The following is an 18,399-nucleotide window of genomic DNA, read 5'->3' as shown; positions in this document are numbered from 1 at the left end:
CTTGAGTCCTTAGTCCTTGCCACAGGGAAGACGGGGCTAGACTCAGTGAATGGTGAAGGCTGCTACGAAGGTCCGACTGATTTCAGGGACCTTTACTGTGACCAAGTGTGAGGAGAAGAAATCAAGAAACAATGACATTATAGGAAATGTGTCTTACAGCTCAGCAGTAAATAACACAGGCTTTCAGAGGAACAAAAGTAATGACAGTTCACACTTTTTCATCAAAAAACATGTAAGAAGATAGTAAAGCATCCTTCCCTCCATCCCTCTCCACAAGACAGGGTATGTAACCCTGGTTGGGCTGGACCAGGCTGGCCTCAGAGGTCTGCTGTCTCTGCCTCCTAAATGCTGAGACTAAAGATGTGTAGCTGAAGTTTTCCTGTGTCCTGGCCTGCCAGCAGTCGGGACAAGTCTCTCCCACTAGTGTCCCCCAAGTAAACACACAGAGACTTACATTACTTATAAACTGTATGGCCATGGCAGGCTTCTTGCTGTTTTTATATCTTAAATTAACCCATTTCTATTAATCTATACCTAGCCATGTGGCTCGTGGCTTACCCATATCTTACATCGTGCTTCTCCTCGTGGCAGCTGGCAGCGTCTCCTGACTCAGCCTTCTTCCTCCCAGCATTCTCCTCTCTGCTTGTCCCACCTATACTATACTTCCTGCCTGGCTACTGGCCAATCAGCACTTTATTTATTAACCAATCAGAGCAACACATTCACAGTATCCCCAGCAAAGATGTGTGCCACCTTACAGCCTTATCTCTAAAGCACCTTTCAAAAGTGTAAATTAAGTAGAGATGTGTTGACTAGGCATGCTGTAAGAATTCGTCCCCAGAAAATCTGCACTATACGAGATGTGCAAGGAAATTTAAGCAAAAAGAAAATGGTACCAAATGGAGATTTGAATGTGTATAAAGGAACAGCACAAAAAATAGAAAATATGTGGATAAATTTAAATAAGCCAATTCCTAATTTGTAAACATTTATCAGGTAAGCTGTTAAAAGCAAAAATAAAAAAACAAAACAAAAAAACCCCCAAAAACCAAAAACCAAAAAAAAAAACCAAAACCCAGTAACATGGAAAAGAACAAGACAGGAAGATAAGAACCAAAAAGGCCAAGGAGGGGCAGACAGGATGCTCAGGGAGCAAAGTGTTGTCCAAGCCAGACCTGAGTTTGGTCCCTGGAACCCGTGGAAAGGTGGAAGGAGGGAACCGATTCCATGACGTTGTCCTCTGACCTCCACACATGCACCGTGGCATGCACATGCCTCTAGCCAGGGTGTACACACAATAATATTTTTAAAGGCAAGGGGAGGAAAAAGGAAGTTTGAGCTTGTAAATATCTTAAAAACTATGTGAAGTAGCATGATAGTACTTGATTGTGATAAACGTGTAAGGTGTAAAGTTTAGAATTGTCTCTAAATAGCAAATAGAACAAGTATACAAACAGCAGGACTGAACTGTCACTCACTCTAAATGAAAGCAGGAAAAAAGGTAAAAAGAAATGCATACAATAGATTTAAATCTTAGGTAGTTATGTCAGTTACTAAAGGTCTAAATTTCATTTGCAGGGCAAACACTTATCATATTGGCCAGAAAAAAAAATGTAAGCATAAGCTGTTTACATGAACTCATTTTAAATTTAAAACTCATAAATTAGAAGTCTAAAAGGATTGGGGCTGGAAGATGGCTCAGCAGTTAAGAGTACTGGCTGCTCTTCCAGAGCACCTGGGTCAATTACCAGCACCCACATGGTGGCTCACGACCACCTCTATTTCCAGCCTTATGGGATCTGATGTCCTCTTCTGGCATCTGTAGGCCCTGTGCAGACATATACATGCAGACAAAATACTCACACACATTAAATAATTCTTATAAAGTTAAAAGGATGTAAATAGAGTACCATGCAAACATTAATCAAAAGGTTAGAGTAACTATGCTAATTCAGTTCAAAGTGCACTGAGCTGTAGAAACTGATACAACCGGAAGGGATAATTCTACATTTATAATACAGATTTCAAGTGGTAGAATAATAAAAAAAAAATCAGGGAAGGCAGAGAAAACATGATTCAGTTGGTACAGAATGCCACTTCACAAAGCCAGAATAGTGTATATTCTTTTCAAAATTTCCTGGATGACTTCATTGTGGGGCATCAAATCTTAAACAATTGAAAAGCATTAGGAGTATGCAGAGCATTCAAAGATATTCAACAAAAGAATTAAATTAAAAAATAACAAAAACACCCAGAGAATTTCCAAATACCAGAATAGAAAATGATACAATTCTAAATAACCCTCGAATAAAGAGGGAACAAGAGAAGTCACTTTGAGTCAAATAAAAGCACATATCAAAATACATGAGTTTTAGCTACAGTAAAGTTTAGAATTGGAGCTTAAATTATTTCATTAGAAAGGGGTAAGCTGGGTGTGGTGGCACATGCCAGCACATGTGGTGGCACATGCCAGCAGGGCCACGCAGAGCATTACTACAACTTCTAGGCCATCCGGGCTGCAGAGTAAGACTGTCTCAAAACAACAAAATAAGAACAACAACAAACTCCCCAAAACAAAATGAGAAGCAGAGGGAAATAACAAAGATAAGAGGAGCTGGAGAGATGGCTCAGCAGGAAAAGATGCTTGCTACCACGTCTGCTGACTTGAGTTTGATCTCCAGCAGCCATGTGGAAGGAGAGAACTGATTCCCACAAGTCATCCTCTGACCTCTGCACATGCATCAAAGCATGCATGTCCATACATACATGTACCTAAACAAATGTAACAAAAAATAAGAAGCAGAGAAATAATAGAGGAAAACAGTGGAACCCAAGTCTTTTCTTCACATGATGAGTAAAATTGATAAAGGTCTAGGCAGAATTATCAGGGAGAAGAAAAGACCCAAATTACTGATAATCAGGGTTGACAGTGGAGCATCACTTCTGATCTTACCGGGATAAACTCCTTTTCAGCACTATGCATGGATGCTTTAGTATTGAATGTCTCCCCACACTCCCTTACATTACTGTGTGTAAGCTCTCTAGAGTAGATCATATTTTCTTAACTTGCCTCCAGGTTGACATTAGCTCATGATTACTTGAAAAGATAATCTGTTGAGGCTGTGGTGTAGGTCGCTGTGAATGCAGTATGATCTGGCTAGGTTGACCATAATCAATTCTGAACTTCCTCCTGTCACACTCTGGGAACTCTGGAGAAATTCAGGGGCTGCAGCTGACTGGCAGTGTCACCCTACACGTTCATGCTTGAGCCTTTCTGTCCCATGGTTACACAGACCACTGGGACGGCATCCTTCAATCTCCTTCCCCCACTGACTGTCCCATCTGCTCTCTCACGGGCTCTTCAGGGAATGGTGTCCTCTGCTGTGAGGTTTAGCCAACTTTGTTCCCTGATTCTGAGAACTTCCTGACAGCTGTCCATCCTTCTTCCTGTCTCCTCACACTCTCAGGCAAGTCTCTTGGGCTCAGTGGCATCAAAAGTAGAAGCATCAGGTTTTGCTTTTCTCAGACTCCCAGGAACTTTATGGTTGTCTTGGAAGGTGAGGTGAGGGGAATAACCTTTATGGAAACTCTGCTTGCTTGAAGTTCACTTAATACTTATTGAGTATATTCCTATACATGCCAGACATGGTTCTGAACTCTTTAAACAACCCAGAAATTCATGTAGTTTATATTAGAAAAACATTTTATTCTATATGTATGAGTGTCTCATCTTCTTGTATGTACCTGCAGTGCCCTGGGAGGACAGCAGAGGGTGGCAGAGCCCCTGGAACTGGAGTTACAGGTGGCTGTGAGCTCCCAAGTAGGTAGTAGGAGATGAATAAGGGTTTTTTGCAAGAGTAGTATTTGCTCTTACTCACTGAGGCATCTTTCCAGCCTCTAGCTTCCATTTCTGAAGTTGTATGAGGAGTCATGAACAGATGTTTACTAACAGATGGGGCACCAATGACAGAATTAATTCCACCCAAGTGTAGCATGAGGATCCAATGAGTTTAATTGGAGCTATAGGAGTATGAGTGATGGGTTACTTATAGAGGCTTGAGCAACTTATGGGTGGCTACACCACTGAAAAAAAATTGTTTCTTACATTTTCAGGGAAAGGCAGGAACTGTTGATTAACCCCTCATTAATGGGCCTAATTCCTAGCTGAGGACTGAGGTGATCATTACTGGACAAAGGGTAGGATGTGTCATCCTGTATCTACAGAATGGTAATGCCAAGATTTGCATGCCTGAGAATATGTGCCCAGAACTTCTAAAATCACATTTCAGTTGAAGTCTCTTTGGCTTCAACTTCTACTAAGTGCCTGATTTTCTTGTTTCATAATCCAAACTCACAAGAGAAAACATTCAATTGTTCACACTCATCTTTTCTTACCAGGCAGTATCTTGTCCATTCCATTGTAACCATGAGAGAGGAAGTGGAACAGAGGTACACAGAGGGCCTCCATCAAACAGAGGCCTCTTCATTTTGTAGGGGCTCTGAACTGGCAGGGGCCGTGAGTGATAAAAACTATGTAACTCCTCTAGAACCTAGACTTTGGGACACAACCAGTCCCTGGGAATACCCACCCATAGCTGCTTCAGTTACTGGCCAGCAGAGAAGACTCTTGCTGGCAGGCTCCCCCACCAAAATCCCACATTGGACTATAATCTACAAGACCCACACCCTACCCCAAATCTACCCATCCCCCACCCCAAACCTACCCATCCCCCTAGGACCCCAGCAGCTTCCTGAGACACAGATTCCGCCAGCTCTCATTGGACCAAGAGTGGCTCCCTGAGACACAGAATCCATCAGCTCTCATTGGACCAAGAGTGGCTTCCCGAGACACAGAATCCACTAGCTCTGATTGGACCAAGAGTGGCTCCCTGAGACACAGAATCAGCCAGCTCCAATTAGACCTAGAGCAGCTCCCTGAGACACAGAATCTAGCAGCTCCAATTAGACCAAGAGCTAAGATTGAACCCAGAGTGGCCCCCTGAGACACAGACACAGCAAGCACAGATTGGACCAAGAGCAGCTCCCACAGACACAGACACTTCTGCATCTATTGGAGGAAGAGATGTGTAGATGCCAGTGCAGAAATGCATAAAACAACATAAAGAGCAATATGGCATCACCAGAACCTAGCAGTTCTACAACAGCAAGACCTGAACATAACAACATAGAAGAAGCAGAAGAAAATGACCTTAAAAATAACTTTATGAAGATGATAGAGACATTTAAAGAGGAAATTAAAAATTCCCTTAAAGAAATTGAGGAAAAGACAAACAAAAAATTTGAAGAAATCAATAAATCTCTTAAAGAAAGCCAAGAAAAAGCAATTAAACATGTGAAGGAAACAATTCAAGACCTGAAAATTGAAATAGAAACAATGAAGAAGACACAAACAGAGGGAATGCTGGAAATAGAAAACCTGAGCAAATGAACAGGAGCTACATATACAAGCATAACCAACATAATACAAGAGATGGAAGAGAGACTCTCTGGTGTAGAGGATACAATAGAGGAAATAGATTCGTCAGGCAAAGAAAACACCAAAGCCAAAAAAGTCATAACACAAAACATCCAGGAAATCTGGGACACCATGAAAAGGCCAAACCTAAGAGTAATTGAGACAGAAGAAAGAGAAGAATACAACTCAAGGGCACAGAAAAGATATTCAACAAAATCATGTAAGAAAACTTTCCCAACTTAAAGAAGGAAATACCTATGAAGATACAAGAAACTTATAGAACACCAAATAGACTAGATTCCCCCCAAAAGTCCCCTCACCACATAATTAAACCACTAACCATACAGAATAAAGAAAGAATATTAAGAGCAGCAAAGGAAAAAGGCCAAGTGACTTATAAAGGCAGACCCATCAGAAGAACACCTGACTTCCCAATGGAGACTCTGAAAGCCAGCAGATCCTGGACAGATGTAATACAAACACTAAGAGACCATGGATGCCAGCCCAGATTACTATACCTAGCAAAACTTTCAATCACCATAGATGGAGTGAACAAGACATTCCAAGACAAAACCAAACTTAAACAATACCTATCCACAAATCCAGCCCTACAGAAAGCACTAGAAGGAAAAAACCAACCTAAGGAAGTCAGATGCACCCACGAAAACACAGGCAATAGATAAACCCACAGCAGCAAATCCCAAAGAAGGGAAATACACACACACCACCAAAAGATAACAGGAATTAACAACCACTGGTCATTAATATCCCTTAATATCAATGGCCTCAATTCTCCTATAAAAAGACACAGGCTAACAGAATGGATACAAAATCAGGATCCATCCTTCTGCTGCATACAAGAAACACACCTCAACTTCAAAGACAGATACTAGCTCAGAGTAAAAGGCTGGGAAAAGGCTTTCCAAACAAATGGACTTAAGAAGGAAGCTGTTGTAGCTATCCTAATATCTAACAAAATAGACTTCAAACTAAAATCAATCAAAGAGATCAGGGAGGACATTACATATTCATCACAGAAAAAATCCACCAAGATGAAGTCTCAATTCTGAATATTTATGCCCCAAATACAAGCACACCCACATATGCAAAAGAAACATTACCAAAGCTTAAATCACACATTAAACCCTACACACTAGTAGTGGGAGACTTAAATACTCTATTCTCACCAATGGACAGGTCTGCCAGACAGAAACTTAACAGAGAAATAAGGGAGCTAACAGATGTATGACTCAAATGGACTTAATCGATATCTACAGAACATCCCACCCTAACAAAAAAGAATATACTTTCTTCTCAGCACTACATGGAACCTTCTCTAAAATCGACCACATACTTGGTCACAAATCAAACCTCAACAGATACAAAAAAATTGGAATGACCTCCTATATTTTATCAAACCACCATGGCTTAAAGTTAGAAATCAATAACAAAATTACAGAAAGCCTACAATCTCATGGAAACTGAATAATGCCCAAATGAATTACCACTGGGTCAAGAAAGAAAGAAATTAAAGACTTCCTAGAATTCAATGAAAATGAATGTACTACATATCCACACTTATGGGACACTATGAAAGCAGTGCTAAGAGGAAAATTCATAGCACTAAATGCTCACATAAAGATTTTGGAGAAATCTCACACTAGCGACTTAACAGCACACCTGAAAGCTCTAGAACAAAAAGAAGCAAACTCACCAAGGAGGAATAGATGCCAGGAAATAAATTGAGGGCTAAAATCAATAAATTAGAAACAAAGAGAACAATACAAAGAATCAATGAAACAAAGAGTTGGTTCTTTGAGAAAATCAACAAGATAGACAAGCCCTTATTCAAACTAACCAAAAGGCAGAGAGAGAGAGAGAGAGAGAGAGAGAGAGAGAGAGAGAGAGAGAGAGAGAATCCAAATTAACAAAATCAGAAATTGAAAGGGAGACATAACAATAGACAATGTGGAAATACAGAGAATCATTAGGTCATACTTCAAAAACCTGTACTCCACAAAAATTGGAAAATCTAAAAGAAATGGACAATTTTCTGGATAGGTACCATATACCAAAATTGAATCAAGACAAGATAAACAATTTAAATAGACCTATAACCCCTAAGGAAATAGAAACAGTCATTAAAAGTCTCCCAAACAGAAAAAACCCAGCACTGGATGGTTTCAGTGCAGAATTCTACCAGAATTTCAAAGAAGAGCTAATACCAACACTCTTCAAATTGCTACACACAATAGAAAAAGAAGGAACATTACCAAACTCTTTTTATGAGGTTACAGTTACCCTGATACCCAAACCACACAAAGATGCAACAAAGAAAGAGAATTATAGACCAATTTCTCTCATGGACATTGATGGAAAAATACTCAATAAAATACTAGCAAACCAAATCCAAGAACACATCAAAGAAATTATCCACCATGATCAAGTAGGCTTCATCCCAGAGATGCGAGGATGGTTCAACATATGAAAATCTGTCAATGTAATACACCATATAAACAAAATGAAAGAAAAAAAAACACATGGTCATCTCATTAGATGCTGAAAAAGCCTTTGACAAAATCCAACACCCCTTCATGATAAAGGTCTTGGAGAGATCAGGAATACAAGGAACATACCTAAACATAATAAAAGCAATTTACAGCAAGCCCACAGCCAACATCAAATTAAATGGGGAGAAACTCAAGCAATTCCACTAAAATCAGGAACAAGACAAGACTGTCCACTCTCCCCATATCTATTCAATATAGTACTTGAAGTCCTAGCTAAAGCAATAAGACAATAAAAGGAGATCAAGGGGATACAAATTGGAAAAGAAGTCAAACTTTTGCTATTTGCCAACAGTCTGATAGTATACATAAGTGACCCCAAAAATTCTACTAGGGAACTCCTATAGCTGATTAAAAAAAACCTTCAGTAATGTGGCAGGATACAAGATTAACTAAAAAACAAAAACAAAAACAAAAACCCAATAGCTCTCCTATATACAAATGATAAACGGGTTGAGAAAGAAATCAGAGAAACATTACCCTTTACAATAGCTACAAATAATGTAAGATACCTTGGCATAACTCTAACTAAGCAAGTGAAAGACCTGTATGACAAGAACTTTAAGTCTCTGAAGAAAGAAATTGAAGAAGATATCAGAAAATAGAAAGATCTCCCATGCTTATGGATAGGTAGGATTAACAAAGTACAAATGGCAATCTTACCAAAAGCAGTCTACAAATTCAGTGCAATCTCTATCAAAATCCCTCTTCACAGATTTGGAAAGAACAATACTCAACTTCATATGGAAAAACAAAAAAGCCAGGATAGCTAAAACAATCCTGTACAATAAAGCCACCTCTGGATGTATCACCATCCCTGACTTCAAGCTCTACTACAGAGCTACAGTAATAAAAACAGCTTGGTATTGGCATAAAAACCAACATGTGGACCAATGAAATTGAAATGAAGACTCTGACATTAACCGACATACCTATGAATACCTGATTTTTAACAAAGAAGCCAAAACTGTACAATGGAAAAACAAAAGCATCTTCAACAAATAGTGCTGGCATAACTGGATGTCAACATATAGAAGATTGCAAATAGATCCATATCTATTGCCATGCACAAAACTGAAGTCCAAGTGGATCAAAGACCACAATATAAAACCTGATCAAAGAGAAAGTAGGAAGTAGTCTTGAATGCATTGGCACCGGAGATCACTTCCTAAATATAACACCAGTAGCACAGACACTGAGAGCAACAATTAATAAATGGGACCTCTTAAAACTGAGAATCTTCTGTAAGGCAAAGGACACAATAAATAAGACAAAACGACAGCCTACAGAATGGGAAAAGATCTTCACCAACCCCACATCTGACAGAGGGTTGATTTCCAAAATATATAAAGAATTCAAGAAACTAGACATCAAAATACCAAACAGTCCAATTTAAAAATGGGCTACAGATCTTAACAGAGAATTTTCAACAGAACAATTTCAAATGGCCAAAAGACATTTAAGGAATTGCTGAACATCCTTAGTCATCAGGGAAATGCAAATCAAAACCATCTTACACCTGCCAGAATGGCTATGATCAAAAACACTGAAGACAGCTTATGTTGGAGAGGATGTGGAGCAAAGGGAACATTCCTCCACTGTTGGTGGGAGTACAAACTTGTACAGACACTTTGGAAATCAGTATGACTTTCTCAGAAAATTGAGAATCAATCTACCTCGAGACCCAACTATACCACTCTTGGGCATATACCCAAGGAATGCTCAATCATACCACAAGGACACAAGCTCAACTATGTTCATAGCAGCATTATTTGTAATAGCCAGAACCTGGAAACAACCTAGATGTCTCTCAACTGAAGAATGGATTAAGAAAATGTGGTACATATACACAATGGAGTACTAATCAGCAGTAAAAAGCAATGTCATCATGAAATTTGCAGGCAAATGGATGGAACTAGAAAATATCATCCTGAGTGAGGTAACCCAGACTCAGAATGACCAACATGGTATATACTCACTCATAAGTGGATACTAGATGTAAAGCAAACGATAACCAGACTACAACCCACAGCAACTCCAGAGAAGCTAGCTAACAAGGAGGACCCAGAGAGGGAAGCATGGGTCGCTCTGGGAAGGGGAAATAGATGAGATCTCCATGAATAAACTGGGGATGAGGGGGGGCAATGGAGGGTGGGGGTTGGGGGATGAGAACATAAGGGAACAGGATGGTCATGCTAGAACAGGGATGGCATGGGAGAGCAATGAAAGAGATACCATGATAGAGGGAGATATCATGAGGATAGGGAGAAACAGGGTGCTAGGAAAGTTGCCAGGAATTTCCAAGGATGACCCCAGCTTAGACTACTAGCAATAGTGGAGAGGGTGCCTGAATTGGCTTACCCCAGTAATCAGATAAGTGGATACCCTGTCATCATAGAGCCTTTATCCAGTAACTGATGGAAGCAGATGCAGAGACTCACAGCCAAACACCAGGCTGAGCTCCAGGAGTCCCAGTTGAAGTGAAAGAAGAGGAATTCTATGAGCAAGGGGCATCAAGATCATGATGGGGAAAACAACAGAGACAACTGAATCAAACTAATGGGAACTCATGAAATTTAGACCAACACCTGTGGAGCCTCCACGGGACTGGACTAGGCCCTCTGCATAAGCAAGACAGTTGTGTAGTTTGATCTGCTTAAGGGGCCTCCTGGCAGTAGGATCAGGATCTATCCCTGGTGCATGAGCTGGCTTTTTGGTGCTTACTCATATGATGGGACACCTCACATAGCCTTGAGGCAGGGGGAGGGGCTTGGACCTGCCTCTATTGAATATACCAGGTTCTGCTGACTTTCCATGGGAGGCCTTACCTTCTTATTTCTCTCTCTCTCTCTCTCTCTCTCTCTCTCTCTCTCTCTCTCTCCCCCTTTTAATTAATTAATTAATTAATTAATTAATTTATCTTTTTTCGAGACAGGGTTTTGCTGTGTAGCTTTGTGCCTTTCCTGGAACTCACTCTGTAGCCCAGGCTGGCCTTGAACTCACAGAGATCCACCTGGCTCTGTCTCCCGAGTGCTGGGATTAAAGGCTTGTGTCACCACCGCCCGGATGGGAGGAGGTCTTAAATACAGGCTTACAGCACAATGGGAGAACCCCGGAGGGCAGAAGTTCGCTATCCATGTTTTACAATCTTGCATCTAAGCTGTTAACACCCATTATGCAGGATACACAGACAAAGGAACTTCCCTTAAGCATTCAGGAGGTTGAAACCCGGGAGGGAATTAGCATAGGGAGGATATCAAGGTCATGGTCAGCAAGTAAGGCAACAGTTACCCAAAATGGGTGGGGGGGTGGGGGGGGTGGGGGGGCAGGGCCCTACAGGTCCCCCTTTTACTAATAAATGAGATTCTGACTTAGGTTGCATGGGATGTTAGCAGGTCACCTTACCCGTCATGGAGACACCTGCCCAGGCCACACAGGTGCTCTGTCTTAGGTTGGTTAGTGCCCCCCAGGCATTACCCATCTCTGAATACTCATTATCATACAGGCTCAATCGTGTGTGAGCGGCAGAATTAACTGCTGCCAAAGATCTCAAAGTGGCGCTGGGCTTGCAATCTGTGTGTTTGACACAGAAAAGACCAATAGAAGTCCTAACCCACCCATAGCCAGTAGGCTAAAGGCAACTGAGCCATTCAGTCTAGAGGAGTGGGTGGAGGAAAGAGGGAGATCTGTGATTGGTACATAAAATGAATAAAAAAAATTCTAAATTAAAAAAAAAAACAAGGCCAGGCAGTGGTGGCACATGCCTTTAATCCCAGTACTTGGGAGGCAGAGGCAGGTGGATCTCTGTGAGTTCAAGGCCAGCCTGGTCTACAGAGTGAGTTCCAGGAAAGGCACCAAAGCTACAGAGAGAATCCTGTCTTGAAAAATCAAAACCAAACCAAAACAAAACAAAAACACATAACTCATTTTTTCCCTTGCATCAAGTACTGATAATGCTATGTTTAGCTGAAAGAAGAAAAATAAAACTTTTCATTTTGAATCTGGGAGAGTGAAGTCTTATCTAAGAACTGATTCAAGTTCATGTACATGGTGAGGCTTTGGTTTCAGAAGGTCACAGTGTGGTTTTAAGTGGGACATGCTCTTTAACCAACTCTGTACTAACTCTGTAAAAAGGTGGCCTCCTTTCAAGCCAGAAAATACTATACCCACGTGCCTTGTGAGTGCTGATGCTCATGCATACACGTGCCCCATGAGTGCTCACACATACAGTACCCTATAAATGCTGATGCACACATGGCATTTGTTGGGAAGTCATAGGTTAACTCTCCTGAAACCGTGTGGGGGCTGAGGATCTAACTCATAGGCTTGTCCTCAAGCACCTCTATGCTCAGAGTTATCTCCCCAGCCCCATAAAAGCATAATCCCTTAGAACTGTCACTAAACCAGGTACTCCCGCTATAAATCGAAAACACTCTTGTAAAGGTGAAAGTGGATCACCTAATTTTAGGTTGTGAACAAGTCAGGAAATCCAAGATAAGAGGAAGTAGTTGAGGACAAACATTGGGAATAAGTTGACCGATCTCCCCTGAAAAGCTGTCGACTCTGAGAACTTAGTGACACTTGGCTTGTATACCATGGCTGGTTTGGAAACCCTTCTATTTTATTAGAGACAGGAGCAGTAACATTGCCAGCTGAAGTACATGGGCTCTCAATATAAGGCATTCTGCTGCCTTTTCAATTGCTGTCCACCGCAGACAAAAATTTTGGACCCATTGTATAAATTCAAATAAGAAATAGGAAGTGGCTGGTCTCCGATTTATTGAAATCCCCTTCAACCAGGTGAGAGCTTCCGTGGGGAGGGAGTTCTGCCCCTCTCCCCCAATGGCTCTGTGTTTATTTCAGTGCTAGGAAGGGCTCTTGTTGGCAGCAGAGTCCTGCGACGTCAGGCTGTAGGGCAGGAGTTGATGCTCACAGCCCCGCTGACCAGGGCGGCTTTACTGAAGCTCACTGGGCGCCCGTCAATCACAAAGTGGCGGATGCAGCCTGTGAAGGGTTTGCTGGGAGCCAAATGCGGTGTCAGAAGAGACTCTGAAAAGAGAAATAAAAAAGAGCAGAAATTTCAGTGGGGGAATTCTAGGCTCCCACATTACCTCCTAGTAAAAACTGGAAAATTGCTCAGACTGTCAAAATGATTTCCACGTCAGCCAAGGCACAGGGTTCTCTAGCAGACTCCCAGGCCCAGCACTCGCTTTTGAAGGATGAGAACACAGAGGGGTTTTAATGTTTGCCGTGTTTTCTATGATCACATTTCTGTGCATACTGTGGGCTGTACGTGAAGCCTCAGCAGTGAGTTATCATGCTCTAACTGTGCTGTTCAGAGTTAATTTCCCCGAGGCCTCATTTGCTTACTGTGCTTTGCTGAGAAGGGGAAAGGAATTTGAGCTTCCAAGTTATTTTTGGACAGAGTTAATGTTTTTGTTTAATTCCTATCTTCATTATCCTTCACCCTTAAGTCTCTACGTTTTTGCCAAGCTTATGGAAATAATGAGAAAATAATGAATTCAAATGAGGTAAAATTTAATTTTTCTGAGCTCAGGGTTTAAGAACTATAAATAGGGAAGTGGTAGGCAGCATGGATTTTGTATGGGCACAGGTGTCTTGTAGTAGTATGTCAGGAATCTTCTGTCATTGTAATTAGGTATCTAGAAGCCTGCTGTTTATTAATTATACATATACAATTAGGTGTGTTGGGATGAAAGAAGCAATATAATTTAAAGCAACTTAGAGAGCTTATAAATATCATAAAATTAAAATCTCTTTAGTCAAAGCTCATTATTATAAACACACAGCTATGTGAGTGGCGGCAGACAAAAGATTCTGCAATCTAACTTGGGAAGGAACGTGAACTAGGACCCTGAGCAAACCGCGGGAAGCAGCTGTACATCTTCTATCCAGTGTAGAGTACGCATGCACGGAGGCTGAGTGCTGAAAACAGAGTGGAAATCACATTCTGCCTTCCAACCGTAATCATAAGGCTTTAGATTTGGAAGGACCCCAGAGAGCAGTTCCTTCTCTTTGTATCTAATTTACAATGGCCACATGTTTGCAAAGCTTGCTCTGAGGACTTCATCCTCAGAATAAAAACTGAGTGAAAGCTTGAGAGGAACCTTCTACAGCCTCCGCCACAGAGGAACACAGCTTCCACTCTGCCTGAGCTGCCCACCCCTGGTTCATGCAGAAAATCATCTGGAGGAAATAATTAATATAGCAATTATGGTCTGCATGATTTACCATAAAATTAATTATATCTAGTGACAGAAGAGTACCCCAGGGCCCTAAGTAATTGGTTAACAAAATTAACATGGTTGTTTGTGTGTGTGTGTGTGTGTGTGTGTGTGTTGTATGTGCATTTGTGTGTAGGGCATGCACTTATGTGTGCAGAATTCAGAGGGGTGTGTTAAATGTCTTTCACGATCTCTCTTTGTCTCATTTCTTGGAGGCAGGGTCTCGACTTAAACCCTGAGGGCACTATTTTGTTTCCAGCTATGATACTGAACTATTGAGGCTCAGTTATTGAACTATGGGTCCTCCTGTCTTTGTCTCGTTGTTGGGGTTATGTGCATGCTATGGACAATATCAGGCTTTCCTGTGGGTCCTGGGATCTGAGCTCTGGTTCCCATGCTTAAGCACCAAGCACTTGTACCGGTTGAGCTATTTTTCCATCCCCCCTAACACCTAATTTTAAGAGAGAATATTTCCAAGATGGAATGAAGACTTGACTATATTTTATAGAAAAGAACATAGAGTTTTCAATAGTAATTGGTTAGACTTGGGAATGGGCTAATCTCAAAGATTCTTTTAAATTACCATATAGGCAAGTTGATGTGTGTGTGTGTGTGTGTGTGTGTGTGTGTGTGTGTGTGTGTGTGTGTGTATGTGTAATAGTTAAATGAATTTTATTTTTATATCTTTTTGTTGTTTTTGGAGACAGGGTTTCTCTGTGTAGCCCTAGCTGTACTGGAACTTGCTCTGTAGACCAAGCTGGCCTCAAACTTAGAGATCCACCTGCCTCTGCCTCCCAAGTGCTGGGATTAAAGGCACATACCACTACTGCCAGGCTATTTATTAACTTTTTAGTGAGATGTCATAGCTAGTTTTTTGTCAACTAGAGTCATAAGCTAGAGTCATCCAAAGACATACCTAAATCTCATCAGTTGCAGAATTGCCTCCATGAGATTTAGGTGTGTCTTTGGTGGTATTTTCTTGGTTAATGATTGATGTGTAAGGGCCCACTCCATGAAGGGCAGTACTACACTTGGGCCGTTGGCCCTGAGCTGTATATAAGCCAGGAGGAGCAAGGCAGTAAATGACATTCCTCCAGGGCCTCTCTGCCTGAGCTCCTGTCTTGACTTCCTCCATTTCTCCCCAAGCTGGTTTGGTTACAGTGTTTATCACAGTCACAGGGAGCAAACCGGAACATGAGAAAATGTGTTATCAAAGTCGTGAGTTGTACAAGAGTGACTGCCATTTCAAGGGAATTCAGGGCATATAGGATTTCTATCGATGCTTAATTTCTTTAGTTATCATTCTTAATGCCCTGGTTTCTGATGTGATTTTAGTGGACTTAATCTCAAGCTGTTCAGGATGATACAATTAATCACATCCAGCTTAAATTATAATTGCTTATGCTGAAGGCTTGCTGGCATGTTTTCTAGGTGGAATGAAAAGTTGCAGTGGTGTAGTGGGCTGGTGGTTCTGACGACAGTAAGCTAGTCACTGTAGGGTCACTCACTAGTGAAATTTTGCCATCCCTCATATGGGTTGGACACCCTGGTTGTGGCTTTAGGTGTGTCTTGTTCACTCAGTCTGTGGAGCGTCCTGACAGACTCAGAAGGCAGACGAACGTCAGAGATGAAGTTCTGTTGAATCACAGGGTACCTTGTACCTTCAGGTACAAGGAGGAACAAGTGCTGTCAACTCTCACACTGGAGAGACAAGCTTGCTTGGCCACCACGAGCTTAGGCAGGTGCTTAGCAGTGAGTGCTGCATGGGGTGAGGTCCTGTTCCCTGTCAGCAGGCAGTGTACCACTTAGCTTCAGCGGTGTTCTGTGGTGACCTGTGACGGTTTGAAGGAGAAATGTCTTCCACATCTCAGGGATTTGAGGATGCTGTTCCCTGCTGGGGGCGCTGTTTGGGAGGTTTAGGAGGTGTGGCTTTCTTAGAGGAAGTACATCACTGGAGGCGGGCATTGGGAGTTTAAAGACACACTGTTTGAATTGGCTGTTTCTGCTCTGTGCTTGTTCATGAAGCGATCAGCTTCCTGAAACCTCCTCCCTGTCTTCACTGTGCTGTCATAGACTGTAACCCTCTAGAACTCTAAGCCCAAATACACTCCTCCTCCTACAAATTGCCTTGGTCAATGGTTTTATCATGGTAATAGGAAAGTAAGTAATACAGTTTCACAACAGTGGTATTGTGTGTACCCTAGGGAGGAAGAATGGAAGGAAAAGGCAAGTCCAGAGGATCAATAAGGAACTAGGTTGGAGGGCTGGGAGAAGCTGTTCCTTGGAAAGGTACCAGAAGAAAAACGAAGAGCAACATTTACTAGAAATTCAATCCCTGAGCACCAGTGGGAAGGCCTGGAGCAGAGACAGCTTCCTGAAACATTGAGGAATTTCACTCTCAGATGGTACCGGGAGACCAGAGGCGAGGGCACAAAGGAGGCAGGTGTGTGCTTTGTTTAATTTAATCCTGTGTGTACTGGAAGCCTGTGGAAGAGTTGAAGCTATACTGTGATTTCTAGGAAGGAAGCAATGTGGAGAAACAGAACTGACATGGAACAGTTTTCACAGGTACAGACATGAGGTGCAATGGTGGCCTTCACTAGAGTCCCTTTCAGAATCAAAGCCAAAGCAGAGGCAGAGGATTGGGGAACGGTGGTGGGAGTAACTCTGTGAAATATAAGAGGGGGCTGCTTTTTGAGGGTCTTAATTATGCCTTTTGACTCCTGAGTTATCATTATTGTTAATGTTAGTATCTTAGTTCTATTGCTGTGAAGAGACAACCATGACCGAGGCAACTCTTATAAGAGAAAGCATTTATTTGGGGCCTTGCTAGTTTCAGAGGCTTAGTCCATTATCATAATTCTCACCATGGTGCAAAGCATGGTGGCGTGCAGGCTGGCATGGTGCTGGAGAAGTAGCTCTCTCTCCCTCATACAGCAGGTAAGTGTGGAGGGAGGGAGGGAGGAAAAGGGAGGAAGGGAGAGAGAGAGAGAGAGAGAGAGAGAGAGAGAGAGAGAGAGAGAGAGAGAGAGAGAGAAGAAGACTGGGCCTGGAATGGGTGTTTGAAAACTCAGAGACCACCCCCAGTGACATACTTTCTCCAACAAGGTCACACTTCTTCTTCTTTTTTTTTTTTTTTTTTTTTTTTTGATTTTTTGAGACAGGGTTTCTCTGTGCAGTTTTGCGCCTCTCCTGGAACTCACTTGGTAGCCCAGGCTGGCCTCGAACTCACAGAGATCCGCCTGGCTCTGCCTCCCGAGTACTGGGATTAAAGGCGTGCACCACCACCGCCCGGCTAAGGTCACACTTCTTAATCCTTCTCAAATAGTGCCACTCCCTGGTGACTAATCATTCAAATATAGGAGCCTATGGGGTCATTCTCATGCAAACTACCGCAGCTCCTACCTGAAGACATCATCCTAGAAAGAGGAGGAGTGCTACTATTTTGAGAGGACATGAGGTGAGACGCTTGATTTTATCTGTAGATCCTTCCTTCCTTCCTTCCTTCCTTCCTTCCTTCCTTCCTTCCTTCCTTCCTTCCTCTTCCTTTCTTTCTTTTTGACTGCTTTTATATGATACAGTTAAAAAAATCTAGTTGGATTACTGAAATTCCCACCAAGTTCCAGGTGAAAAGCTTACATATCTCCATCTTATAGCCTCCTCTCTAGCTCTCACTTTCAACTTTTCTAAGTTAGAGAAATACGTAAAAACAGTCTTGTTCAATGTAAGATAATGGTCATTGTTCTAGGGGCGTAAAGTAATCGCAGCTCCCCCCTCCCCCCCATAAGTGTCCTCTCACTACCCTGAATTGGACGCCATTTGGGCTGCTATTTACAGGACTGGAGATGGAAGACTCTCTTAGGGAACGCCATTCCATCTGAGCAACGTAACTTATGGTCTGCAGCTGTTTCCACAATGCAGACTAACTCTGGGCAGGGGAAGCGTGCGTTCTTCCCTATTGTGTAAGGGAGTGATTGTCAGTGAACTTTGAATCCTCAAGGATCTCAGGTCCAACAGCACTGTCATCATGAATGAGTGCTCTCTGTAGTGTCTGTGTATGTGTAGAGGATATCTAAAGGAGAAAGAGGGGAGAGGAGAGAGAGAATTAAAC

At 42.0% G+C, this 18,399-nt stretch overlaps 1 protein-coding gene across 1 annotated transcript in view; it reads right to left on the bottom strand.

The window, feature by feature from the left end:
* Positions 1-12,643: 12,643 nt before the first annotated feature.
* The window catches only part of Lama4 (laminin subunit alpha 4), a 147,448-nt gene continuing 141,692 nt past the window's right edge, over positions 12,644-18,399 (bottom strand). Inside the window, exon 38 of the mRNA XM_052751417.1 lies at positions 12,644-13,092. Within this exon, the coding sequence (XP_052607377.1) occupies positions 12,947-13,092 (146 nt within the window). The 3' untranslated portion in view covers positions 12,644-12,946. The remainder of the gene's footprint in view (positions 13,093-18,399) is intronic.

Source organism: Peromyscus californicus, unplaced genomic scaffold (genome assembly GCF_007827085.1).
Source record: "Peromyscus californicus insignis strain IS unplaced genomic scaffold, ASM782708v3 Scaffold_22__1_contigs__length_63687245, whole genome shotgun sequence".
Taxonomy (NCBI): Eukaryota; Metazoa; Chordata; class Mammalia; order Rodentia; family Cricetidae; genus Peromyscus; species Peromyscus californicus.
The sequence above is the reverse complement of the archived record's forward strand: the minus strand, read 5'-3'. Positions and strand labels throughout refer to the sequence as shown.